Raw genomic sequence first — 23,277 nt, forward strand, 5'->3', positions numbered from 1 at the left:
TAGTTGGCTGGCCTACCAGGTCCTTTATGCAGCTCAACATACAAGATGACACCAAGTTAAGACAAGTGAAGGTCCAATTTGGGTGCCTCCATCTCCCTCCCCTGTATCCTGATCCAGTGGCTGCCAAAGCCAGGAGGGGCTTGGAGTCAGGTGTTTGATCATGGAGAAAGCTGCCATGGTTGGCCTGGTGGATGGTGAAGGGGATGGTGTCACTTCTTCACAATCTGAATGACATCCTCGTCCTCCAACGTATGGTCTTTACCCACTTTTTGAGGATTGTGTTTCACAGAGAGACCCCACACCAGAGCACTGTATGGAAGGAAAAAAAGAACAGTTAGTGTAAATAATCACCTAGCTTCTATCTACCTAGGTGTCACTTTCTGCTCAGATTTAGCATTCCAGCTCTTAAGAGCCAAAGGCCTGCAATATCCAAGGTGCCCTGTCCCCAGTCAAAGCCCAAAGGCTTTAGCTTCCCAAGCAGTGTGGCACACTGGAGCCTTCACATAAAAAGTGGCAAAGATTTTCAGAAGTTGTGTGGTTCCTCTTGATCCAAAGCCAACTTATGAAAGGCAAAGAGATAAAATACAAATGAGAAGTATGACAAGACTAACTTAAAATTAAAAGGAGAAAGCAGAGGTTTGTAATAGAGAAAAACCCTGAAATAACTGATTGGAAATTGATTCCTACAAATGCAATGTCAGTTACGGACTGTTAGAGAATACCAGTTTTTATGGGGTCTACTGAAACCATCAGTGGGTACTGATAAGAAATGTAGAACCTCCTTCCTCAGCCAAACTAGGAAAACTCTCCTTCCCTATCAAGAAGCCATAACTGGGCTTCCCTGGTGGAGCAGTGGTTGAGAGTCTGCCTGCCAATGCATGGGGACATGGGTTTGTATCCCGGTCCGGGAGGATCCCACATGCCGCAGAGCGGCTAGGCCTGTGAGCCATGGCCACTGAGCCTGTGCTCCGCAACGGGAGAGGCCACAACAGTGAGAGGCCCGCATACCGCAAAAAAAAAAATAAAGCCATAACTGATAGGTCTCCTGATTTCTTAGACTATAAGAAGGTAATTTTTATCCGTGGGCTTCCAATACTAACAGTATGATGTGCTACTGATGGAAAGGAGTGAACAAGACACTGAGACCAGCCTCACAGAGACTAAAAACTATGTACCAAGGGGTAGAAAACATTGGCCATATTATTTTTATATTGTCTTTGCTTTAAAAATCTTTATTACCCCCAAAAATAATCACTAAACAAGATTTCACTTTTTTAAATAAAAAAAGATAAATAACAAGAACAGATACATCACCATTAGTAAAACAAATACATATAAAATCTTTTAAATGTACTAACAAGCAAGATAAATGCAACGTAATCATTTTACTATCTTAAGTTAGAAAACTAATTTTTAGCAGTCAAATTCAGTGCCTGCAATAGAGTCAGTGCCTTGTATTTTGCTGACGGCAAAATGTAAACAGGTTCAGCCCTTTCGGAAAACAATGCAGCAAAACATATCATAAGCCATATAATCATTAATCCTAGTTTTGGATTAAAGAAATAAAAAGGGAAAGGTCTGTGCGTTAAGACTAGAAACTTACATAAAGTAGCAAAAGATAGAAAAACTATGGTTATAAAAATTATATATATAAATCTTATAACACAGAGAAAACATTTATATAGTAAATTATCAAAGGATGTGTGCATGTGGTCAAGGACACAAAGGGAATGCAAAAGGGACACGTCATAATTAGTAGGCCTAAAGCTGAATTTTTTTTTATTATTAAGACAAAATGCTATTTGTGCAATAATTTAAAAAACAAAAACAGGAAACTAGTGACCAAATAAAATTCTATTTGCTTTCATATGTCTCTTCTCTAAAATATTTTTCTCCCCTTTCATTTAATTCCTTGGTTAAGCTACAATTCAGAGGCTTTTGAACAGTGTTCTGTTACCATGGAAGGCAGGAACTATCCAGTAATCTATAAATTTTGAAAAAAGAAAATGTCTAACTTCTCCCAAGATTCTCCTTCACTGATTCAAGTATGTGCCAAAATATAATGATTTGAGGGCAGTAGAAATTAGCACCTGTGTGGATACAGTTACTTTTGATAAAAGGAATGTGAAGCTTAATAAAGGACTTCACTCTTTCAGTACTCTTAGGGTCAGAAACAAGTATTAATATTTTTAAAACTATTTCTGGACTTTCCCTGCAGTCCAGTGGCTAAGACTCCACGCTTCCGCTATGGGGGCATGGGTTCAATCCCTGGTCAGGGAACTAAGATCCCACATGCCACACATTGTGGCAAAAAAAAAAAAAAATGCCACCTGTATCAGCAGTGAGGAGTATGAGAAAGATCAGGGGGATTTACTCATGCAAAAGGTTTAGAGAGGCCCTCAGTACTCAGTGAAGCCGAGAAGAATGAAAGAAGGAAGGCAGGAAGAATTAACATTTCGTGTTTGCCAAGAGGAAGACAAATTAAAAAGAGAAAGTCAGAGCACTTTGTACTGCCAGCCCTCCCAACCTGAAAAGGCTTTTAGGGTTCTTCCTGCTCCAAGGTGGCATGGTTTTAAGAAGACACTGCAAAGTTCTAACCAAGCAAGCATCTCCTAACGCCTAATTTCTATAATACTATCCTAAGAATTATTAGTAGAACAAGTAGCTCACAGGGAAAAGAAGGGGCCCACAATACTTACTATTTAAATTCTTTGATAAGATTTTTGTGAATCTTCATGCAGAAATCCTCCACCGTGGTCCTGGAGTAAGGAAGCACCACTGGGGATGTGTAATCTGGCAACTGGCCTTTGGGTTTGGTGTAACTAGAACACAGAGGGAATAGAGGTTGCCTACTTCTTGGAATGTTTCATGTGTGAATGCAAATCAACCCTCCATCACCCTGGAGATCAGACCCAGATAACCTCTATCTTGAGGAAGAAAGTGCCCTCAATATAGCCTCGCAGATGAGAGGAAATATCTCCAAAAATAGATTATGTTAATGAGCTCCAGAGGGTATCATTTTAGGACAGTCTAGTTTAAATCCTACAGTAATCTTACCCTATCCACTAAGACTTACATCCTCACTAGTTTCAGATAGTCCCAGATCTTTTCCAACAGGTCATCAAAATTCCAGCGGTGATGTGCAGAGATGGGTACACAGTGAGGCACCTTATAGATGATATCCAATTCCTCAATGGAGATCTGATCAATCTTATTTAACACATAGATACAGGGGATATAGACTCTGTAGAAGAAAAAGAGTATGTGAGTCTGGAGCTGTGAACAAGACTGTCAGTCTGATTATCGGCACCCTCTCACCCAGGACCCCAAATCAGAGACTCTTAAATGGGATCATAAGAAAGTCAGCCAAAAAAAAAGAAAAAGCTTCCTACCAAAATAAGGTAGAACATCCAAAAAGTGAAATATGGGTTGAGAAGTAACAAAACTCAAGCCATAGTCCCTAGTCATGCAACTAATTACTGAGAAAGCATCCTACAGTGGAAAGAAAACAAGCTTTGGAGTCACAAAGAATGAATTGATTTCCAGCTCTGTCGCTTTCTAGACATGTGTCCCTGGGCAAGTCTCAGAGTCCAGTTCCCAGAGTTCTTTTACGAACTGTAAGAATGTAAATATATTTCTAATAATATAACTTTTAAAGAATAAGAAAAAAATTTTAATACAACATCTAGCAATGTCATAATCCTAATGTTCAATCAATAGTACAGCTAAGGTTACTAATAATTAGGCAAACCACAACTTCTCAGGCTTCAATTACCTCACTTCCAAAACACATAACTCAAAGCACTAGCTTTTATTTGTTTTCAAAATGCCAGAAATGGACTTCCCTGGTGGTGCAGTGGTTAAGAATACGTCTGCCAATGCAGAGGACATGGGTTCGAACCCTGGTCCGGGAAGATCCCACATGCCGTGGAGCAACTAAGCCCATGTGCCACAACTACTGAGCCTGTGCTCTAGAGCTTGCAAGCCACAGCTACCGAGCCTGCGCATCTAGAGTACATGCCCCACAACAAGAGAAGCCACTACAATGAGAAGCCCGCGCACCGCAACAAAGAGTAGCCCCCGCTTGCCACAACTAGAGAAAGCCCGCGTGCAGCAACGAAGACCCAATGCAGCAATAAATAAATAAATAATTTATTTATTTTAAAATGCCAGAAATAATTTTAACAGTAGTTTCACTTATTATTGAATTTCAACTACTAGTAATAGTAATGTCTCATGGAATAGGGTTTCAGCTCTGTTCCCTTAGAAAAAATAGACACAGCCAGTCTGCTCTCAGTTCTGCAGAACAGCCTACAGGATTACTCAGATGGATTAACTCTGTGAGAGCAGATTGAGAACCTACCCTCTTCGACCATCATATGACACAGAGCTTACGGGATCGCCTAGTTCACAGCAAGTAACTGAAACAAGCAATTAGATTATCATGATCAAATTGCAGAGCAAAGAAGGATGTCAGCAATCAACACCAACCCTTCATTTTACAGCTAAAGAAAGCAAGGCCCACTATTATTTAAGATAACAGCACAACTGGAGTTAGAATCAATGTCTGCCAGATTCATAATCCAATGTTGTTGCCATTACAAGGCTTCAAATTCAAACTCAGGCACATTTAGTCAGTACCTGTTTCCTTCCACCACGTCAATGAGGTCATCTGCTGTGGCATCACTACGCAGAGTCACATCAGCATTATGGATTTTGTATTCAGCCAGAATGCTCTTCACAGTTTCAGCATCCAGTTCACTCTGAGGGCACTGAATGGGCATAGAAGACAATGACTGGTCAGAGAGCAAAAAAAAACCTCCTAAGAGTATCTACTGATGTACCTGGATAATCCTAGATAAGGTGCAAACTTATTTCTAAAGACCATTATCCTGGATGAGAGTACCTGACTTTTAGTAGGAAATACTCAAAAACTAAAAATCTTTCCAAACTCAAAGGAAGATGCTATGGTATGAATTGTGTCCCCATCCCCACCCAAATTCATATGTTGAAGACCTAATCTCAGTATCTCAGAATGTGACTGGAGACAGGGTCTTTAAAGAGGTAATTAAATTAAAATGAGGTCATATGGGTGGGCCCTAATCCAATGTGACTCACATCCTTACAAGAGAAGGAGATTAGGACACAGACACAGAGGGGAAGGTCTATGAAGACAGAGAAGACAGCCATCTACAAGCCAAGGAGAGAGGCCTCAGAAGAAACCAGTCCTGCTAACACCTTGATGTCAGATATCCAGTCTCCAAAATTAAGAGAATTAAATTTCTGTTGTTCAAGCCACCCAGTCTATATAGTACTTTATTATGGCAGCCTTAGCAAAAATACAGAAAGAATGCTCAAACATTATGACAGGATAATAGAAAAAATCTTTTGGGCAGGACAGCTTAAATCTATGCCAGTCAAACAATCTGGACCTCTAGAATGTTAAATGTTGTAGGAAATTCTCAGTCCTCAATTATATGACTTAGAGCAGCATTTGACAGAATTGATCATTCTACCAATCTGCAACACTTTCTTTAATTGGCTTCCAGGATTCCAAACTCTTCCAATTTTCCTTCTTCTTTGTCTGAGATGTCTTATTTGCTGATTCTTCCCATCTCCCAGAGTCTAATCATTGTGGGGGACGGAGGGAGGTGTCACAAAGCTCAATCCTTGAACCTCTTTTCTATTTATACTTTCTTCCTCAGCTAAGTTAGCCCAGCTAAGCTCAGGCTTTCAAATTGATAACCACTAAATGTATAGCTCCAACCCAGATCATTCCTCACATGCCTATTTGACAGTAACACTTGGAGGTCTAATTTAAGTGTTACTGGCATCTCAAACTGAACATCTGATCTTCCCCTCCTCTCCAAACCTATTCTACACAAAGTCCTACTGTTTTAGTCATGAGAGTCCATTTTTCCTAGCTCAGGACAAAAACTCACCATCACCTCCTCCTCTCACAACCCATATCCAGTCCAGCTGTAATTCCTACCAACTATTTCCAAAATCTTTCCACAATCAACCACTCCACATCTCCACTGTTACAACTCTGGTCTAAGAAGCCATCACTTCTTGACTAGATTATTACAATAACCTCTTAAATGGGTTCTGTGCTTCTGTACTTAACCCATTTCAGTCTGCTCTTAACAAACAGCCAGATTGATTCCATTAAAACCTGAATCAATTTTACTCCACAGACTGGAACCCAACCAAAAGTTACCCATCTCCTGCAAAGTAAAAGCATGTTTGGCCCTACGCTATGACTTTGTTTCTTACCACTCTCCTGCCTGCTCACTCTGCTATTCGTCAAACGTGCAAAGGAACCCTCTACCTCAGGGCCTTGCACTTGGATGTTCCCTCAACATGAAACGCTCTTCCTCAAAATATTCATTTGGTTCACTCCTTCATGTCACCCCAGTGAAGATTTCTCTGATCAACCTAGTTAAAACTGCAACTCTCCCACCAACACTCTCCATCCTCTTTCCCTAGTTTACTTTTGTCCTTAGTTTATCATTATCTAATATACTATAATCCCTCATTAATTTTGTTTGCTATTTGCCCCATTAGAATATAAGGGCAGGGGCTTCCCTGGTGGCGCAGTGGTTGAGAGTTCGCCTGCTAATGCAGGGGATGCGGGTTCGTGCCCCAGTCCGGGAGGATCCCACATGCTGCGGAGCAGCTGGGCCCGTGAGCCATGGCCGCTGAGCCTGCGCATCCGCATCCGGAGCCTGTGCTCCGCAACGGGAGAGGCCACAGCAATGAGAGGCCCACGTAGCGCCAAAAAAAAAAAAATATAAGGGCAGGAATTTTTGTCTATTTTGCTCCCTCTGAAAGCCTAAAACAATGTGTGGCCCATGGTAGGTGCTCTATAAATCTGTGCTGAATGAATGAAAATAGATATCAGCAGCCATCTACTTCATGCAAACATAAGATTGGTCTTTAGTCCCATACCACCCCAAATAACCCAAAGGAAGAAATAAAGTCACAAAGGTAAGTAAGTCTGAGACCGACTCTTGTCCTACTCTCTCAGTCATTACGACATCATGTGTTACCTCAATTAGTGCTGGGAGAAGCCTGGCAATTTCCAAATGTCAATGTCTATGTACCACAATCCACTCTCCACCCCAGTCCCTGCAGCAACCTGCCCCATATCACCTTTTCCACTTACAGTGGCTGTGAGATTAATGCCTCCTTTATCCTTCTTCTTAAAGCCAATGTTGGGGGGTTTGCTGTTCAAGCGAATGCCAAAGCCTTCCAGCTCATTTTCTATTATCTTCTTATGTCCCAAGGGTTTCAGGACATCCAGAACAATCAAGATCAAGTTACACGTTCTGGCCACTGAAGAATTGAAAATAAAATTTTTTTCAAAGCTCATTAAAGACTTACCATAATTCAAATACACCAAAACGGGGAGGGGGTGGTATAGAGTTCCTATACTTAAGGATTTTTTTTTTTTTAATAAATACACAGACACACGTGAAGTTCTTAAGCTTTCCAAAGATTTATGCCAGAAGTCAATCTGCAATGTATTCTGTTTTCTATTAGTGTATCTAGAGGATGTGTCAACTTCTAGATACACTAGTAGAAAAATAATTTGGAATGAAGATACAAACCAGGCAATAACCTGAATCCCTGAAAAAGTTCAGAAAGATTTAAAAGAGTAAGAATTCTAAAATAATAAGATTATCCAATTAGCGTATTTTTTGTAGACTTTTTCGAGATATAATTTATAAAAAATAAAGTGTTAAGCACATGGTTTGATGACAAATGTATACACCTGTATAACCACCACAGCAAATGAGATTCAGAGGATTTCCATCACCTCCAAAAGTTCCCTTATACCCCTCTGCAATGAATCTTCCCTTCAATTCTCAATCAACCACTAATCTGCTTTTCTTCTTTTTAAAAAAAAATTTATTTATTTATTTTTGGCTGCGTTGGGTCTTCGTTGCTGCTGCGCACGGGCTTTCTCTTGTTGCGGTACATGGGCTTCCAATTGCGGTGGCTTCTCTTGTTGCAGAGCACGGGCTCTAGGCGCGCGGGCTTCAGTAGTTGCAGCACGTGGGCTCAGTAGTTGTGGCTCATGGGCTCTAGAGCACAGGCTCAGCAGTTGTGGCGCACGGGCTTAGATGCTCCGTGGCATGTGGGATCTTCCCAGAGCAGGGCTCAAACTGTGTCCCCTGCACTGGCAGGCAGATTCTGAACCACTGCACCACCAAGGAAGTCCACTGATCTGCTTTTCTGTCACCACAGATTAAGCTGCATGTTTTAGAATTTCATATAAATAGAATTATACAAAATCTAGTCTTTTGTGCCTGGCTCTTTTAATTTAGCATAATGTTTCTGACAGTCATCCATGAATGACTTCAAACCTAAAATTCCATAAATAGCTAAATTAATAACATAAAGGTAGAATAAAAATACTTTCAAACATGAAAAGAAAAACCAGAACAATGTACCTATCATTCACTCTTTTTCAGTAAGTTTCTAAAGAATGTGCTTCAGCAAAACATGAAAATAACCCAAAAAAGGTAAGACGCTAACTCTAAGAAATAGGGGATCCCACACAAGAACACAAAAGAAAATCTCAGGATGACAGCCATGCAAAAAGCCTAGAGCTGCATTATCCAATACAGCATCCACTAGCCACCTGGGGCTATTCAAATTTAAATTAATTAAAATTCAATAAAATTTTGGGCTTCCCTGGTGGCTCAGTGGTTGAGAGTCCACCTGCCAATGCAGGGGACATGGGTTTGTGCCCCAGTCCAGGAAGATCCCACATGCTGTGGAGCGGCTGGGCCCATGAGCCATGGCCACTAAGCCTGCACGTCCGGAGCCTATGCTCCACAACGGGAGAGGCCACAACACTGGGAGGCCCGCATACCGCAAAAAAAAAAAAAAAAAAAAAAAAAAAAAAAAAAAAAAAAAAAAAAAGGAAAGAAAAAGAAAAGGCATGGGTGGGAGTTAGGAAACCTGAGTTCTAGCTCTGAATCTGCCACAACAGTGCAACACTGCACCAATGCACTTCACTTCTCCTGTCCTTAGTGTTTCTCTGCAAATGGGGATGTGGACTATTACTCTCTAAGGTCCCTTCATGTTCCAACATTCTACTCCAGAGAGAAGTCAGGTAAAGCTATGCCCTTCAGGGCTTCCCTGGTGGCGCAGTGGTTGAGAGTCCGCCTGCCGATGCAGAGGACACGGGTTCGTGCCCCGATCTGGGAGGATCCCACATGCCGCTCAGCGGCTGGGCCCGTGAGCCATGGCCGCTGAGCCTGCGCGTCCGGACCCTGTGCTCCGCAACGGGAGAGGCCACAACAGTGAGAGGCCCGCGTACCACGAAAAAAAAAAAAAAAAAAAAAAAAAAACTATGCCCTTCATTGTGGTACCAACTCCAAGCCCAACAGTCCCATCTAAAGGAACAGTACCCAGTAAAGGGATGATATCCCAGGATGGTGGCCCTGGAACACTCACCTGCAATGACTTGACGGCCTCTACCTTTCCCATCCTTGGCACCCTCAATGATACCTGGGAGATCCAGAAGCTGGAAGATTAAGGAGAGAAAAGGAAAAATTGATTACAAATCTGAACAGATCAAATAGAACGATTTATTTCTCAAGTAGTCAAAATTTAGGAGATCCAAATCCAATCTTCCTTATAAGTGAATGTGTAAATCTTACGTTTACTAAGCATCTACTAAATGTCAACTGCAAGGTTCTTAGATACTTTATCTAGTTCAAAATGCCTAGTAAGTCTGTGAATAAGGATATTGGTTGAGATTCATAGAGGTTAAGTGGTTTGCCCAAAGTCACAGTCTTAATAAACAAGATTATAAGCCACATTTTGGGGGCCTGAATCCATTATCCTACGTTAATATTTTTCAATATTCCCCCACTTTTCAGAAGGCTGAGCCTCCATACAAATTCCTTACTATAGATAACAACTGGATCATGACATTCACAAGCAATAAATCCTGAGACCTTTGTGAATCCTCCAGTTCACAAAAATTTCTGTAACCATTCTTAATCAGGCAAGCACATAAGAATCATCTATAAAACAATTAAAAATGCAGATATCTGAGCTTCATCCCTGTATATTCTGATTTGGAAGGGCCAAAGTAGGATTCAGATATTGATCTGTATTTCCAAAGGCTCCACGGGTGATTCTGATAGGTGTCCCCAGTTGAAAATGACCACTCAATTGCCCAGGAAATGCAATAAAGTAAAACTTCACAGAAGTCACAGTGTATATACTTAATCATGAAAACATCAAAACCAAATCCATAGCACACATGATTCAAATTCACAAACTACAGTTATAAGCCCTTGAGAGTCTGTTAAGAGCATATGTACAATCTGAAAATACCAAGGGCCATACTACTGTATGGCCAATACTGAATTATCCACATGAACAGACAGGTATATAGCTGCAGCTTATCAAAACATCATTTAAAACTACGCTTTGCTGGGGAATTCCCTGCCAGTTCAGTGGTTAAGACTCCGTGCTTTCACTGCCGATGGCCCGGGTTCAATCCCTGGTCTGGGAACTAAGATCCCACAAGCCTCATGGCAAGGCCAAAAAACAGCAATAACAACAATAACTAGCCTTTGCTATAAGCATATCTGATATTACAGAAATAAACTTCACATTAAATAAACCACAAGGAAGAAGAACGAACTCAGGAGGTGCTTAGAGAGTTCAACTTTTCCATTCAAGAACCTGCTCAAAATGTCCTTCCTATTCCTCACTACATAATAAATAACATTACCTCCTCTAAAACTTATACAACACATCAGTTAAACTGAGCTACCCTTTCTCTTTCAAAAAACGTAATTTATGTTCAATACACCTGCCTTGACTTGGAAACTTTAGTTACACTGGTTTAAAAGGCTACATGGGGGCTAATGAGCACACCAGATCTTGATTTCTAAACATCTGTCTCCAATAAAAGGAACGAGCACTCCTTCAGAAGTGGCTGATTCCAGGGCAGGGGCAGGGAAAATATAAGATTAGCCTCGAACATCATGTGGTACCAAAAAAATAAGGAATTACACAAAAAAAGATGGGGGCTTCTGGAAAGAACAAAGGAGCCAAGCTGAAGGAGTTCCTAATAGTCATACCTGGAACAATTTGAGTAATAAAATAATGGTAGTACTGGATTATAATCCATAAAATAAGATAAATATCCATGAACCCACAATGACACAAATTCAATAAATAAATGGGGGGGAGGGGTGGTGCGTGCCCCATTTCTAGTCATTTTCAAAGCGCCTCGCACTGATTCTCACAGGCCCGGCCGCCGGCCCCAGCTCTGCCCCGCATAAATAAAATGGCTAATCAGGTGAATGGTAATGTAGTACAGTTAAAAGAAGAAGAACCAATGGATACTTCCAGTGTAACTCACACAGAACACTACAAGACACTGATAGAGGCAGGCCTCCCACAGAAGGTGGCAGAAAGACTTCATGAAATATTTCAGACAGGATTGGTAGCTTATGTCGATCTTGATGAAAGAGCCATTGATGCTCTCAGGGAATTTAATGAAGAAGGAGCTCTGTCTGTACAGCAGTTCCAGGAAAGTGACTTATCACATGTTCAGAACAAAAGTGCATTTTTATGTGGAGTTATGAAGAGCTACAGGCAAAGGGAGAAACAGGGGAGCAAGGTGCAAGAGTCTACAAAGGGACTCAATGAAGCAAAGATCAAGGCCTTGCTTGAGAGGACTGGTTATACCCTGGATGTAACCACAGGACTGAGGAAGTATGGTGGTCCTCCACCACAGTGTGTACTCTGGCATGCAACCTGGAATTAGAACAGAAGTCTTTCTAGGCAAAATACCAAGAGATTTATATGAGGATGAGTTGGTGCCCCTTTTTGAAAAGGCTGGTCCTATTTGGGATCTACGTCTTATGATGGATCCACTGTCTGGTCAGAACAGAGGGTATGCATTTATCACCTGTGGAAAGGAAGCTGCACAGGAAGCTGTTAAACTGTGTGACAGCTATGAAATTCACCCTGGTAAACACCTTGGAGTGTGCATTTCTGTGGCAAACAACAGGCTTTTTGTTGGATCAATTCCAAAGAATAAGACTAAAGAAAACATTCTGGGAAGAATTCAGTAAAGTCACAGACGGTTTGGTGGATGTTATTCTCTATCATCAACCCAATGACAAAAAGAAGAATCGGGGGTTCTGCTTCCTTGAGTACGAGGATCACAAGTCAGCAGCACAAGCCAGACGCCAGCTGACGAGTGGAAAAGTAAAAGTGGGGAAATGTAGTTACTGTTGAATGGGCTGACCCTGTGGAAGAACCAGATCCAGAAGTCATGGCTAAGGTGAAAGATTTATTTGTGAGAAACTTGGCTACTACAATGACAGAAGAAATATTGGAAAAGTCGTTTTCTGAATTCGGAAAACTTGAAAGAGTGAAGAAGTTGAAAGATTATGCATTTGTTCATTTCGAATACAGAGGAACAGCTGTTAAGGCCATGGATGAAATGAATGGCAAAGAAATAGAAGGGGAAGAAATTGAAATAGTCTTAGCCAAGCCACCAGACAAGAAAAGGAAAGAGCGCCAAGCTGCTAGACAGGCCTCCAGAAGCACTGCGTATGAAGATTATTACTATCACCCTCCTCCTCGTATGCCACCTTCAATTAGAGGTCGGGGTCGTGGTGGGGGGAGAGGTGGATATGGCTACCCTCCAGATTACTATGGCTATGAAGATTACTATAGTTATGATTATCACAACTATCATGGAGGCTATGAAGATCCCTACTACGGCTATGATGATGGCTATGCAGTAAGAGGAAGAGGAGGAGGAAGGGGAGGGTGAGGTGCTCCACCACCACCAAGGGGGTGGGGAGCACCACCTCCAAGAGGTAGAGCTGGCTATTCACGAAGTGGGGCACCTTTGGGACCACCAAGAGGCTCTCTGGATGGCAGAGAGGCCGTGGTTCCTGTGGATCTCGGGGCAACCGTGGGGGCAATGTAGGAGGCAAGAGAAAGGCAGATGGGTACAACCAACCTGATTCCAAGCGCCGTCAGACCAACAACCAACAGAACTGGGGTTCCCAGCCCATCGCTCAACAGCTGCTTCAGCAAGGTGGTGACTATTCTGGTAACTATGGTTACAATAATGACAACCAGGAATTTTATCAGGATACTTATGGGCAACAATGGAAATAGACAAGTGAGGGCTTAAAAACGATACTGGCGGGCTTCCCTGGTGGCGCAGTGGTTGAGAGTCCGCCTGCCGATGCAGGGGACACGGGTTCGTGCCCTGGTCCGGGAGAATCCCACGTGCCGCGGAGCGGCTGGGCCTGTGAGCCGTGGCGCCTGTGCGTCCGGAGCCTGTGCTCCGCAACGGGAGAGGCCACAGCAGTGAGAGGCCCGCGTACCACAAAAAAAAAAAAAAAAAAACCGATACTGGCAAGATACGATTGGCTCTAGATCTACATCCTTCCAAAAAAAAATTGGCTTATCTGTTTCATCTTTAAGTAGCAATTTGCTGCCATTTGTATTGGGCTGAAGAAATCACTATTGTGTATATACTCAAGTCTTTTTATTTTTTCCTCTTTTCATAAATGCTCTTGGACATTATTGAGCTTGCAGAGTTCCCTTATTCTGGGAGTTACAATGTTTTTATCCTTTCAGGCTTCATTTTAGCTTCAAAACAAGCTGAGCACACTGTTAAATCATGAGTTTGCAGAACCTTTGGTTTTGGACAGCTTCATTTATTGGATTTGGGATAGATTACCTAGCAATATGGAGTATGCTGTAAATAAAAATACAAGCTAGTGCTTTGTCTTATTAGTTTTAAGAAATTAAAGCAAACAAATTTAAGTTTTCTTGTACTGAAAATAACCTATGATTGTATGTTTTGCATTCCTAGAAGTAGGTCAACTGTGTTTTTAAATTGTTATAACTTCACACTTTTTTGAAATCTGCCCTACAAAATTTGTTTGGCTTAAACGTCAAAGCCATGACAATTTGTTCTTTGATGTGATTGTATTTCCAATTCCTTGTTCATGTAAGATTTCAATAAAACTCAAAAATCTATTCCAAAACAAAATAAATAAATAAATAAATAAATAAATGGGAGAAGGAACAGCTCCTCCATATAACAGAATTCCAATTAACAAATGTAGTAGGAAAGAGAAAAACAGAGAATCACCATTAAGCAAAAAGCACAGTAATAACTGTTGCAGATGAGAGCCAGACGAATGCTAAAATGAGTGGGCAAGTTTGTGAAACAGGATTTGTATCTTCTCAAAGTATCTCCCCCAAGATATTTATTAACTACAAAAAGAAAGATAATAGCTTTACAGTAGAGAAACCCCACAGACAACACTTGATGGGAGTCAATATTACCAATAATATATACTAACATCATGAATCCCTAAGATGCACTGAGAAGGACATACCACCATTTCTGTAGTATGCTTGCCAAAAAAATATAATACCTCAGTATAATCATAAGAAAACATCAGAGAAATCCAAATTGAGGAAAAGTCTATAAAATAACTAATCAGCACTCTTTTAAGAGTGTCAGGATCATGAAGGACAGGACTGAGGAACTATTACAGATGGCAGGAGAATAGAAGAAAGAACCGAACGTAACATGGGATGATCGCAAATAGAATCTTGAAAAAGAAAAAGAACACTGGTGGGGAAACTGGTAAAAATTCGAACAAGTTCTATAGTTTAGTGACTAGTACTGCACCAGAGTTAATCTATTACTGATAATTATTCTACGTTTATGTAAGGTGCTAACATTAGGGGAAGCAGGGTGATATAAGAGAACCTCAAAATAATTATGCTAAGTGAAAGAAGCCAGCCAAAAAAAAAGAGAGTATATTTACACATGGTCTTATTTACAAAAAACTCTTAACATATAAACTACAGGATGAAAGGGGCATGAGGAAACTCTGGGGATGATATGCTCACAATCTTGATTGTGGTGATATTTTCACCAGTATATAGATATGTCAAAACTTATCAAATTGTATACTTCCTGTGCAGTTTATTGTATGTGAGTTACATTTCAATAAAGATGTCTGAAAAAACAAAAAGTCTATCATCAGTTGTTCCTAAGAAATTAAGTCTAAAGTGTATACCTTCAGCCCTCCCAAAGATTCTGTAATCTACTTCCACCACTTTGTAAATCCCTGTCTGCTTTAAAAAAAAAAAAAAAAAGTATTCCATCAGCAAAAGGCTTTATACTGAGACAAGAAAGCAAGAGCCATGGCAGCTGAACATGGTGGAGAAATTTACTGAAGCCCCTACAAATGTAAAAGCAAGTTAACTTTAGGGCTTCCCTGGTGGCGCAGTGGTTGAGAGTCCGCCTGCTGATGCAGGGGAGGATCCCACATGCCGCGGAGCGGCTGGGCCCGTGAGCCATGGCCGCTGAGCCTGCGCGTCTGGAGCCTGTGCTCCACAGCAGGAGAGGCCACGGCAGTGAGAGGCCCGCGTACCGAAAAACAAAAAAAAAGTAAGTTAACTTTAGCTTTTCTTGAGAGGGAAATATTTAAAATTACATTAAACTATTTAAACATTTAAAATTACACTGAACTATCTGAATGTGGCAACTAAATTTCATCCAATAAAAACAGTCTATGCTTTACATTTCTGAATTTCAGATTACAACTAAGAGATAAGAAAATAAAAAATATTTCTTCAAATCATGTAACTGAAGGATTTTAAATATTGGATGTTAACCTACTTCAAACTCAAATGCCTTCAGAGATTAAAGCAGGTACATGTACAAGTCTATATATATACATATATATATACGCACACACACATATATATGTATACACATATATATCATACATATGTACATCCCTGGTTAAGTGGTGGTTCAGCCATTACTTGAACACCTCCAGACATAGTAATTAATTACCTCAAGAGGTACCAATCCATTTTTAGGCACCTTTATTGTTAAAAAGATCTTCTTTCCCAACAACAACAACAAAAAAAAAACAGAACTCTACCTCTTTGTAATTCTTATTAGGTGGTTCTAATTTTGTACATCATTCCCCACCAAGTCACAGATAATGAGTCCTCTGCCACAAAACAGCCTTTTAAAAAAACATTTGAGGGCATTTTAATCCAGTTAAACACACCTACTAGTATGCTTACTTAACTTGGTTTCTGGAGAAAGTCAGAAGGAAAAACAGAGGCAGAGGGCACAGATGGAAAAGAAAGTACCATGGAAAAAAGGAAGAAAAAAACCTGAAAAAGTCAAGAGACTGAAATAAATGAAGGTTTTGAGGAAAAGACAAGGAAAGAGAGGGGTTAAGTGGCTATTTATTCTGATATACCCAGAAGCCCTGAGAGAGGTGCCATCTCATCAGGAAAGAGGTTACTCTCTGAGCTGCCAAAGACTCTGAAACCAGATGAAATTAAGCAATGGTCCAGATATGCCGAAGTGTCCTCATTCTTGTTACTATATACATTTGGACATGGAGCCCTAGAAAGGTACATGTCCTAACAGTATCTGCATGGGTACCTAACCAGAAAGAAAAAAAGCCACTGAAAATACCACCAGGACACTGGTCCCTCCCTACTTCAGATTCTATAATAAAGAAGCATGAATGTACTTCACAGTTCACTGCATAGCTCAGCAAGAGGGAAAACAAAGCCTACACCAAGAGTTTCCAAACAATGTGCCAAGGAACTCGGGGCATTCTAAATTTTCAAGAGAAACAGCAGTTCTTAATATGTGTCAGGCACTGAGGGAACTACTAAATCCAAGAAGCTCACAATTTCACCATTAGATCCTACGACACTGCTTGCAATCAAATCAGATCTGAATCTTTGGGAAGTTGGATTTTTCAGCCATTACTATGGTAAAAAAATAAGCACCACGGAAAATTAGTGTGGAAAAGGAAACAAATGTGGCAGTATCCAACCTGATTCCAAAATCTGAGAAGTTATATGGTACCCAACAGTGCCCATATCCCATTAGTAAATAACTGTAGCTGTAAGGACATAAATAATTGTTTGGATCTAACAATTTAACAAACAGAACCATTAGGTTATTACTTTGGGCCTGGAGCACCATAAAAAATTACTGGGGCCAGAAAAGCTGTCAGGAAATAATTGCTGAGACACTAAGGGTGCTGTGAACCTAGAAAGTTTGGGAACCTCTAGTCTAGATTCAAATGCCATGAAATTCAGAAGCTTATCTTCTTAGCTGTGGAGCAAAAAAGAATGTGTTCCATTATATTTTACACATACCTCCTTTCATACCCAAGCGGACTCCTCATTTGGGAGCCCTAAATCTATCATCTATCTGAGAACTTCTGAAGATGACAACTTAATTAAGCCTCAGAGATAAGAATTATTTTCTAAAAAGGGTCTGATCATGGTATTTATTAAAGTTTCTGATGGCTCCTAGCTATGTACAAGATAAAATTCAGCTTCCTAAGCAGGCACATAAGATCCTTCATAATTCAGCTCCAACCTACCTTCCCAGATTCAGTTTCTACCACTCCCTGTACCACAGCTAAGCTCATACCACATCAGGCTGTTCACTGTTACGGCTGCTTAAAACTGTCCTTTACATTCTCTGGCTGGGGAAATTCTATCTGAACTTCAAAACCCACCCCACTGTCACTTTCTGCATGAAGCTTTTGCTGTCTTACCAGACCTTCCCCCACCTCCATCCTCAGGTGGAAAAAGTAGTCCTTCCTTGCTCTGTGTTTTCACAAATGATATCCCACTGTATTATTGTTTTTATGTACTGCTCTATCTCCCCTACTAGCCACTGAGGGCCTGGTAGATGAAAGATCAGGCCTGGCATATAGAGAGCTCCAAATAAGTGTTTTTTAAATGAAAGAAAGAATTGATTTCTTCCCTTCCATGGCCTGCAGGCCTGACTCACCTGGATCTTGGCACCTTTGTATCTGATGACACCAGGTACAGTGGTCAGAGTAGTGAACTCATAGGCTGCCACCTCGGAATATACCCCTGCCAGGTTACTAAGCAGTGTTGACTTCCCCACAGATGGAAAACCCACAAACCCAATTCGAGCATCACCTGTCTTGGCAACGTCAAATCCTAAAACATCAACAAATATAAAAAAGAGGAGGAAAGTTATCCCTGGGAGTGTTCAGACTCATGTAATCCCTTTTACATTCTAGTTGCCTATCCCTCTAGAACCTATTTCTCCAACTTTTTGCAGTTTATCTCTAGGGTAGAGGTTAAGCACACAAAATTCCCCCATAGCAATTCACAATATTTAACGGAGTGTTTGATGTAAAAACTTTACACCTCTACATGTTATATACCTTTCTAGTACCCACAGTATTTAGGGCCCAAATATTATATAATCACTGATCTAAAAAATTGGTTTCTTTTTTTTCTTACCAACTCTGGGGGCTGTGTCACTGACAAAGTTTTCTTTTCTTACAATTGGTTGCAAACAAATTCAAAGCCAAATTTGTGGCCCTTCTCTAAGAAGTGTACAGACCTTATGACATTACTTTTCATGCTAACTTTATCTCTCAGCTTCAACTTATTCTTTCTACCTTCATTTCCCTTTGTATCAATTTCCCTTCTCTTGTTGACTATTTATTTACATATTTCAGTGAGCCAATGTAAATCTATTTGCGATTAGTACAGGATATACATAAATAAAACCCTAGTTCACTTAGAGAATATTCATTTGCCTTTGAAATCAGTAAAATTGGGAATTCCCTGGCAGTCCAGTGGTTAGGACTCAGTGCTTTCGCTGCCAGGGCCCAGGTTCGATCCCTCAGGGAACTAAGATCCCACAAGCCGCATGGCATGGCCAAAAAAAAAAAAAGAAGAAGAAAGAAAGAAATCAGTAGAATAAAATAAAATAAACACAATTCAAGAATTTAGGCTTAGGATACACAAATCGACTTTGGTATAAAATTTTAAATTATTTTTAAACCATATGCCTTTATTACTTTAATAAAAACTACACCAAAAAAAAGAAAGCCGAAGCAAAACACAAACCTTCTCCTGGTCCACCACCACCACCACCTTTTGGAGTAATGAGTTCCCTGCGAAGCTTAGCAAGGCGAGCCTTAAGCAGCCCTAGATGGTGTGCTGTGGCCTTGTTCTTTTGTGTCCGAGCCATCTATAAGGGAGGAATCACAGCCATAAATCAGAAGCAGTTCCTATGAGTTAAAACATCCAGAATGAATGTTCCCCCAGCTCTGAGAGAATGATGTTTTTTATCTAGGTCCTACTAACTTCAATACACCCATTTTAAGTCAGACTTAAAAGAATACAAATCCATTCTATCACCCAGACCATTCCCCGCATTACAGAGCAAACAGCTGAGGCCCAAACAGAAGAAACATGAACAAGGTCATTACAATCAGCATTCACAGATCAGACTAAAACTCAGTTGCTGATTCCTTTTCAACTACTTGTACCTGGTGTGCCCCAACCGATTTTAAAGAGCTCTGAGCACTTCAGACCATACAATCACACAACAATCCAGGTGGAATAAACAGCCACCGCAGATGACAATTTACATCCAGATCATATTCCCGGGAGCAATACTCTGGGAAAGGGGGTCATCAAAGTACAGACTGGGGAAGTGGAGGGCGGTTCGAGGGACGATAAGGAAAGATACTTAAGTACGCGAGCAGGTCAGGGCAGAAGTGGGGGGATAGGATTCAGTGTTGCTCACATAAAAAGAAGAGAAGACTGAGAGAAAGTGTTCAGACAGGAGCAGAACGCTTCCTGGAAGGGGGCACTGACTAAGGTGCACAGGTGTAGAACGCGGGCCCGGGCTGAGGGGAGTCGGGGAATGCGGGCCCTGTCCTGAGGAGGCTGAGGGAAGTTCAGGCAGGAGACGCCGCCGAAGAGGAACGCTCGGACGAAGTGTTCGAGCGCCCATTACCTCGGCTTCGATCTCCGCGATCTTAGCTAAAGTGCTGCTCATGGTGGTGAGTCGCGGGGGGCGCAGTGGCCTCCACACGGACAGTCTCCCCTCGCACAACCGCAAGCAGACCTTCCACAGCCACCAGGCGCTACAGCAGTGCGCAAGCGCGGTACTTCCTAATTCTCGCGAGAGTTCCGCGCGAGGCTTACTGAGACATATACAGCGTGAAGTGGTCTCCTCCTCCTCAGCCAACCGCGCCCCGTCCCGCGAGCCAACGCGGTGTCATAGAGCCCGCGGGAGTGGGGGCCAGAGAGGCCGCCCCGGTCCTTACCTCCCCGAGCGCGCCGAGGGTCGCGCGCCGCTCGGCCCCGCCCCTCCGGACTTGCGCCCCGCGTCCTGCTCCGCGCCCAGCCCCCGGGGCGTAGTGTGTGTTGAGCGACTCTTCGCCGCAGGCTCGCAGCTCTCAGACCCTCTTCATGAAAAGCGCACTCCCGGCGTCCACCCGTCTTCTTCGCCGGCACCGACGGGTCCTGGGGCCCCTTTCACTGCTAGGAAGACACGGCGGGGGACTCCTCGGCCTCCTGGGTCGATGTAGAGACCGATCTTCAGCCTGTCTTCTTGGGAAAGGAAAATGCCCCCTTTCCATCACTCAAAACTATTTTTAGGTGTTTGTTTTGTTTACCCCTAACCCCGAGTAGAGTGCGCGGCATATAGTGAGCCCACAATAAATGCATGATTGACTGGATAATTCCCAAAGAACTGGTCCTTGAAATACTGAAAAATTCGAAACTATGTGAAGGGTAAATAAATAGTGGTACCTCTGTGCTGTGAAATATTATTTCAGCCGTTAAAACATAGATCTGTGTGGTCTGACTGGAAGGATGTCCAGGACATATTGTTTAAAAAAAAATAGTAGCAGAACTGCACTAGGTTGTGATCCCATTTATGTTAGTTTTTAAATTAGATTTTTATTTATATAGGTGTACATGTCGGAAAGCGCCTTGTTAAATGGTCTGAATAAAAGGATACAATCTCAAACTGTTAACAGTGGGATAGGATGCAAGGAAAGGCAGAGAAAGCCTTTCACTTGTTATTCCACATATTACTGTGTCGTAATTTTTTTTAAAGATTAATATATCCATGTATTATTTGTGTAATAATTATAATAGAATTTAAAATGTCAGGACTCCTCTTCCCCAAGTGTCTTGTGAAGAGGATGCCAGGACGCCCAGGAGCTGTGTGCTGATTTTGAAAGCTGCTTCCTGTGGGATCAATGAATTCTTGTTGATGGATTGATTGATCCATCGGGAGTCCGCAAGGCCAGGCTTAACCTGCAGGGCTGGCCTCCACTCAACCCTGGGAGGGAAGTTTATTTATCTAAATTTGTAAGTAAGACCAATTCCAACTTGCCAGAGACACAAAAGGAGGTTATATCCGGCACAAGGGAGGGAATGGGAAAAGGCAAGCTTTTACAGAAGGTCCCGAAGGGCTCAGGAGTTTCTTTCTTTTCTTTAACCTCAGCCTTTTCATAAATAAATTAAGGAGTGATGAGGTAATTAGATCCCACACTGTCAGTAATGGAGGAGGGAAAGGAGAGGAGAGGAAGTCCAGCTGGAATGGGATATGATCAAAGATCAGTCTTAAAAGACAGATAAAATCAAATCAGCAGGACTTTGCTAACTTAGAGTACTTAAGGAATTAATTGGCTGACAATATCAAGGGTATGATGCTCTGTGAGTAGGTTCTACTTGGCAAATCTGTCACAGGAAGCCTGCAGCTAAGTTAACCACTTCATTGCTCAAAAACACCCCAGGACCCACCTTAGGGGCCCAAAACTGTCAGGATTGTGCCAAAGGGTAATATTGACCTCCCCCAGGATACTGGGTGGCCATCTTATTCATCCAACAAATATTAACTGAGCTCCTACTGCTGTTTGGCACCGTACCAGGTCTGAGGACAGAGCAGAGAGTGAATCAGACACTGTCCCTGCACTTAAGAAGTATCTAGGTTGGGAAGCCAAGGCCAGGCCTTTAAGCTCAGCTCCTAAGAGCCAGAGCCAGCCCAGGTCTGCTGGGCACTAACCACAACAGAGGGCCTGTTTGCTATAGGGCTAAACCACTAGTGCCTTGGCACTGTATTTCTTTAAATAAATAAATAAATGAAACAGAGGAAGGACAGACAGAAAAGCTTTGTCTCTTGCCAGGACACTCCAATCATTCTGAAATAACTGGTTCTTCAAATGGGCAGGTGTTCTCTGCACTTGTGTTTTCTGCTCAGTATGCTTTTCTCCCACACTTTCCTTCTACCACCCACATCTTTTCTGATCCACACAGTCTCTGAGATGCTTTCCTTGGAACTCAGGCTTGGGGAGAGGCTCACCGATGGCTGCCCCAGGTTCTTACCCCATCAGAGCACAATCACCCTGCTTGGTTACTCCTCTGACTTACCACCAACCCCTGAGCCCACGGGGGAGGAGCAGCATAAATCTCCAACACCAGCATTGGAGCAGCTACAGCAAGCCCTTGAAACATATCTATCAAACAAATGGAAATAAAAACAAAGGGACAGGAAAAAAAAATTTTTTAAGAAGAAGCAGGAAAGATATTTTTTCTTTCCTAAATGAGCATTTATACCTTATTACAGACAGCATAGTAATTGAGAGCTAAACACCTGTGTCTGCTTGGTGGCAGGAGAAATAACAGGATAATGATACATGAAAAATCCATGTTACCACCTTTTTAAGCTTAGCTTCTAAACAGATCAAAATTCCCAGATACCGTAACAGTAGAGGGTGGGAAGCCCTCCATGAAGCATAGGTATTAATACCACTAGTGAGTGATGCATGTTTTGCTTTTAGATGGGGGATTCTCAAGAATGTGCACATCTAGGGCATGATGAAGACAATTCTCCACAAACACTTTGTCTCTTAGATGAAAAAAAAAGGAAATACACAAAAGTCTTCACTAAGTAAAAGTCTGCCTCTTCTGCCATTCAAGTGGGTGAGTCCTTGACCCATATAATAGTCTAGTCATTTCAGTTCAGTACATGTTATGTGCGAGGGACTGTGCTAGGCACTGGAAATACAAAGGTAAGATGCCTTTTAACCCCCAGGAGAGGAGTAAAGGTATGAAGATACCCAAAACTCAGTAATACAAAGCCCAGTGAGTGAGGCAAGTGTAGAAGAGATATAAACAAGGTACCTTGTGAGGTTCAAAGAAGGAAGTGCTTACATCTGGTTTGGGTCAGAAAACGGCTCTGCAAGAGATGTGCCCAGGGAAGATGGAGATGAAAAAAAGGGAACATTCCAAGCAGATGAGCAAAGGCAGGGAAGAGGGAAGCACAGCAAACATCTGTGGGCTTCATAAGTGCCACTGGGCTGGAGTGAGTGTGTGTGCTAAGGATGTCCCAAAACA

At 41.8% G+C, this 23,277-nt stretch overlaps 1 protein-coding gene and 1 pseudogene across 1 annotated transcript; one reads left to right on the plus strand and one right to left on the minus strand.

Annotated features, from left to right (window-relative positions):
• Positions 1-20,227, minus strand: DRG1 (developmentally regulated GTP binding protein 1). Its single transcript, XM_059040161.2, has 9 exons — positions 19,883-20,227; positions 18,985-19,108; positions 17,885-18,060; positions 9,472-9,541; positions 7,169-7,338; positions 4,642-4,772; positions 3,077-3,244; positions 2,700-2,822; positions 1-309 (listed from the first exon to the last, which is right to left on the minus strand). The coding sequence occupies exons 1-9, from the start codon at positions 19,922-19,924 to the stop codon at positions 210-212; spliced, it is 1,104 nt and encodes a 367-aa protein (XP_058896144.1). The 5' UTR covers positions 19,925-20,227; the 3' UTR covers positions 1-209.
• On the plus strand, positions 11,327-13,205 carry LOC131742381 (heterogeneous nuclear ribonucleoprotein R pseudogene; annotated as a pseudogene).
• Positions 20,228-23,277: the final 3,050 nt, after the last annotated feature.

The sequence above is a fragment of the Kogia breviceps genome, chromosome 15, assembly GCF_026419965.1.
Source record: "Kogia breviceps isolate mKogBre1 chromosome 15, mKogBre1 haplotype 1, whole genome shotgun sequence".
NCBI lineage: Eukaryota > Metazoa > Chordata > Mammalia > Artiodactyla > Physeteridae > Kogia > Kogia breviceps.

What these genes read in the sequence shown, in the direction of transcription:
- DRG1 (XM_059040161.2), bottom strand. Translation starts at nt 19,924, where the DNA reads ATGAGCAGCACTTTAGCTAAGATCGCGGAGATCGAAGCCGAG. An exon ending in TCGCGGAGATCGAAGCCGAG is followed by an intron (nt 19,109 to 19,882) that starts GTAATGGGCGCT and finishes CCTCCCTTATAG; the next exon opens with ATGGCTCGGACACAAAAGAA. An exon ending in GACGTGGTGGAAGGAAACAG is followed by an intron (nt 3,245 to 4,641) that starts GTACTGACTAAA and finishes TTTCTTCTACAG; the next exon opens with AGTCTATATCCCCTGTATCT.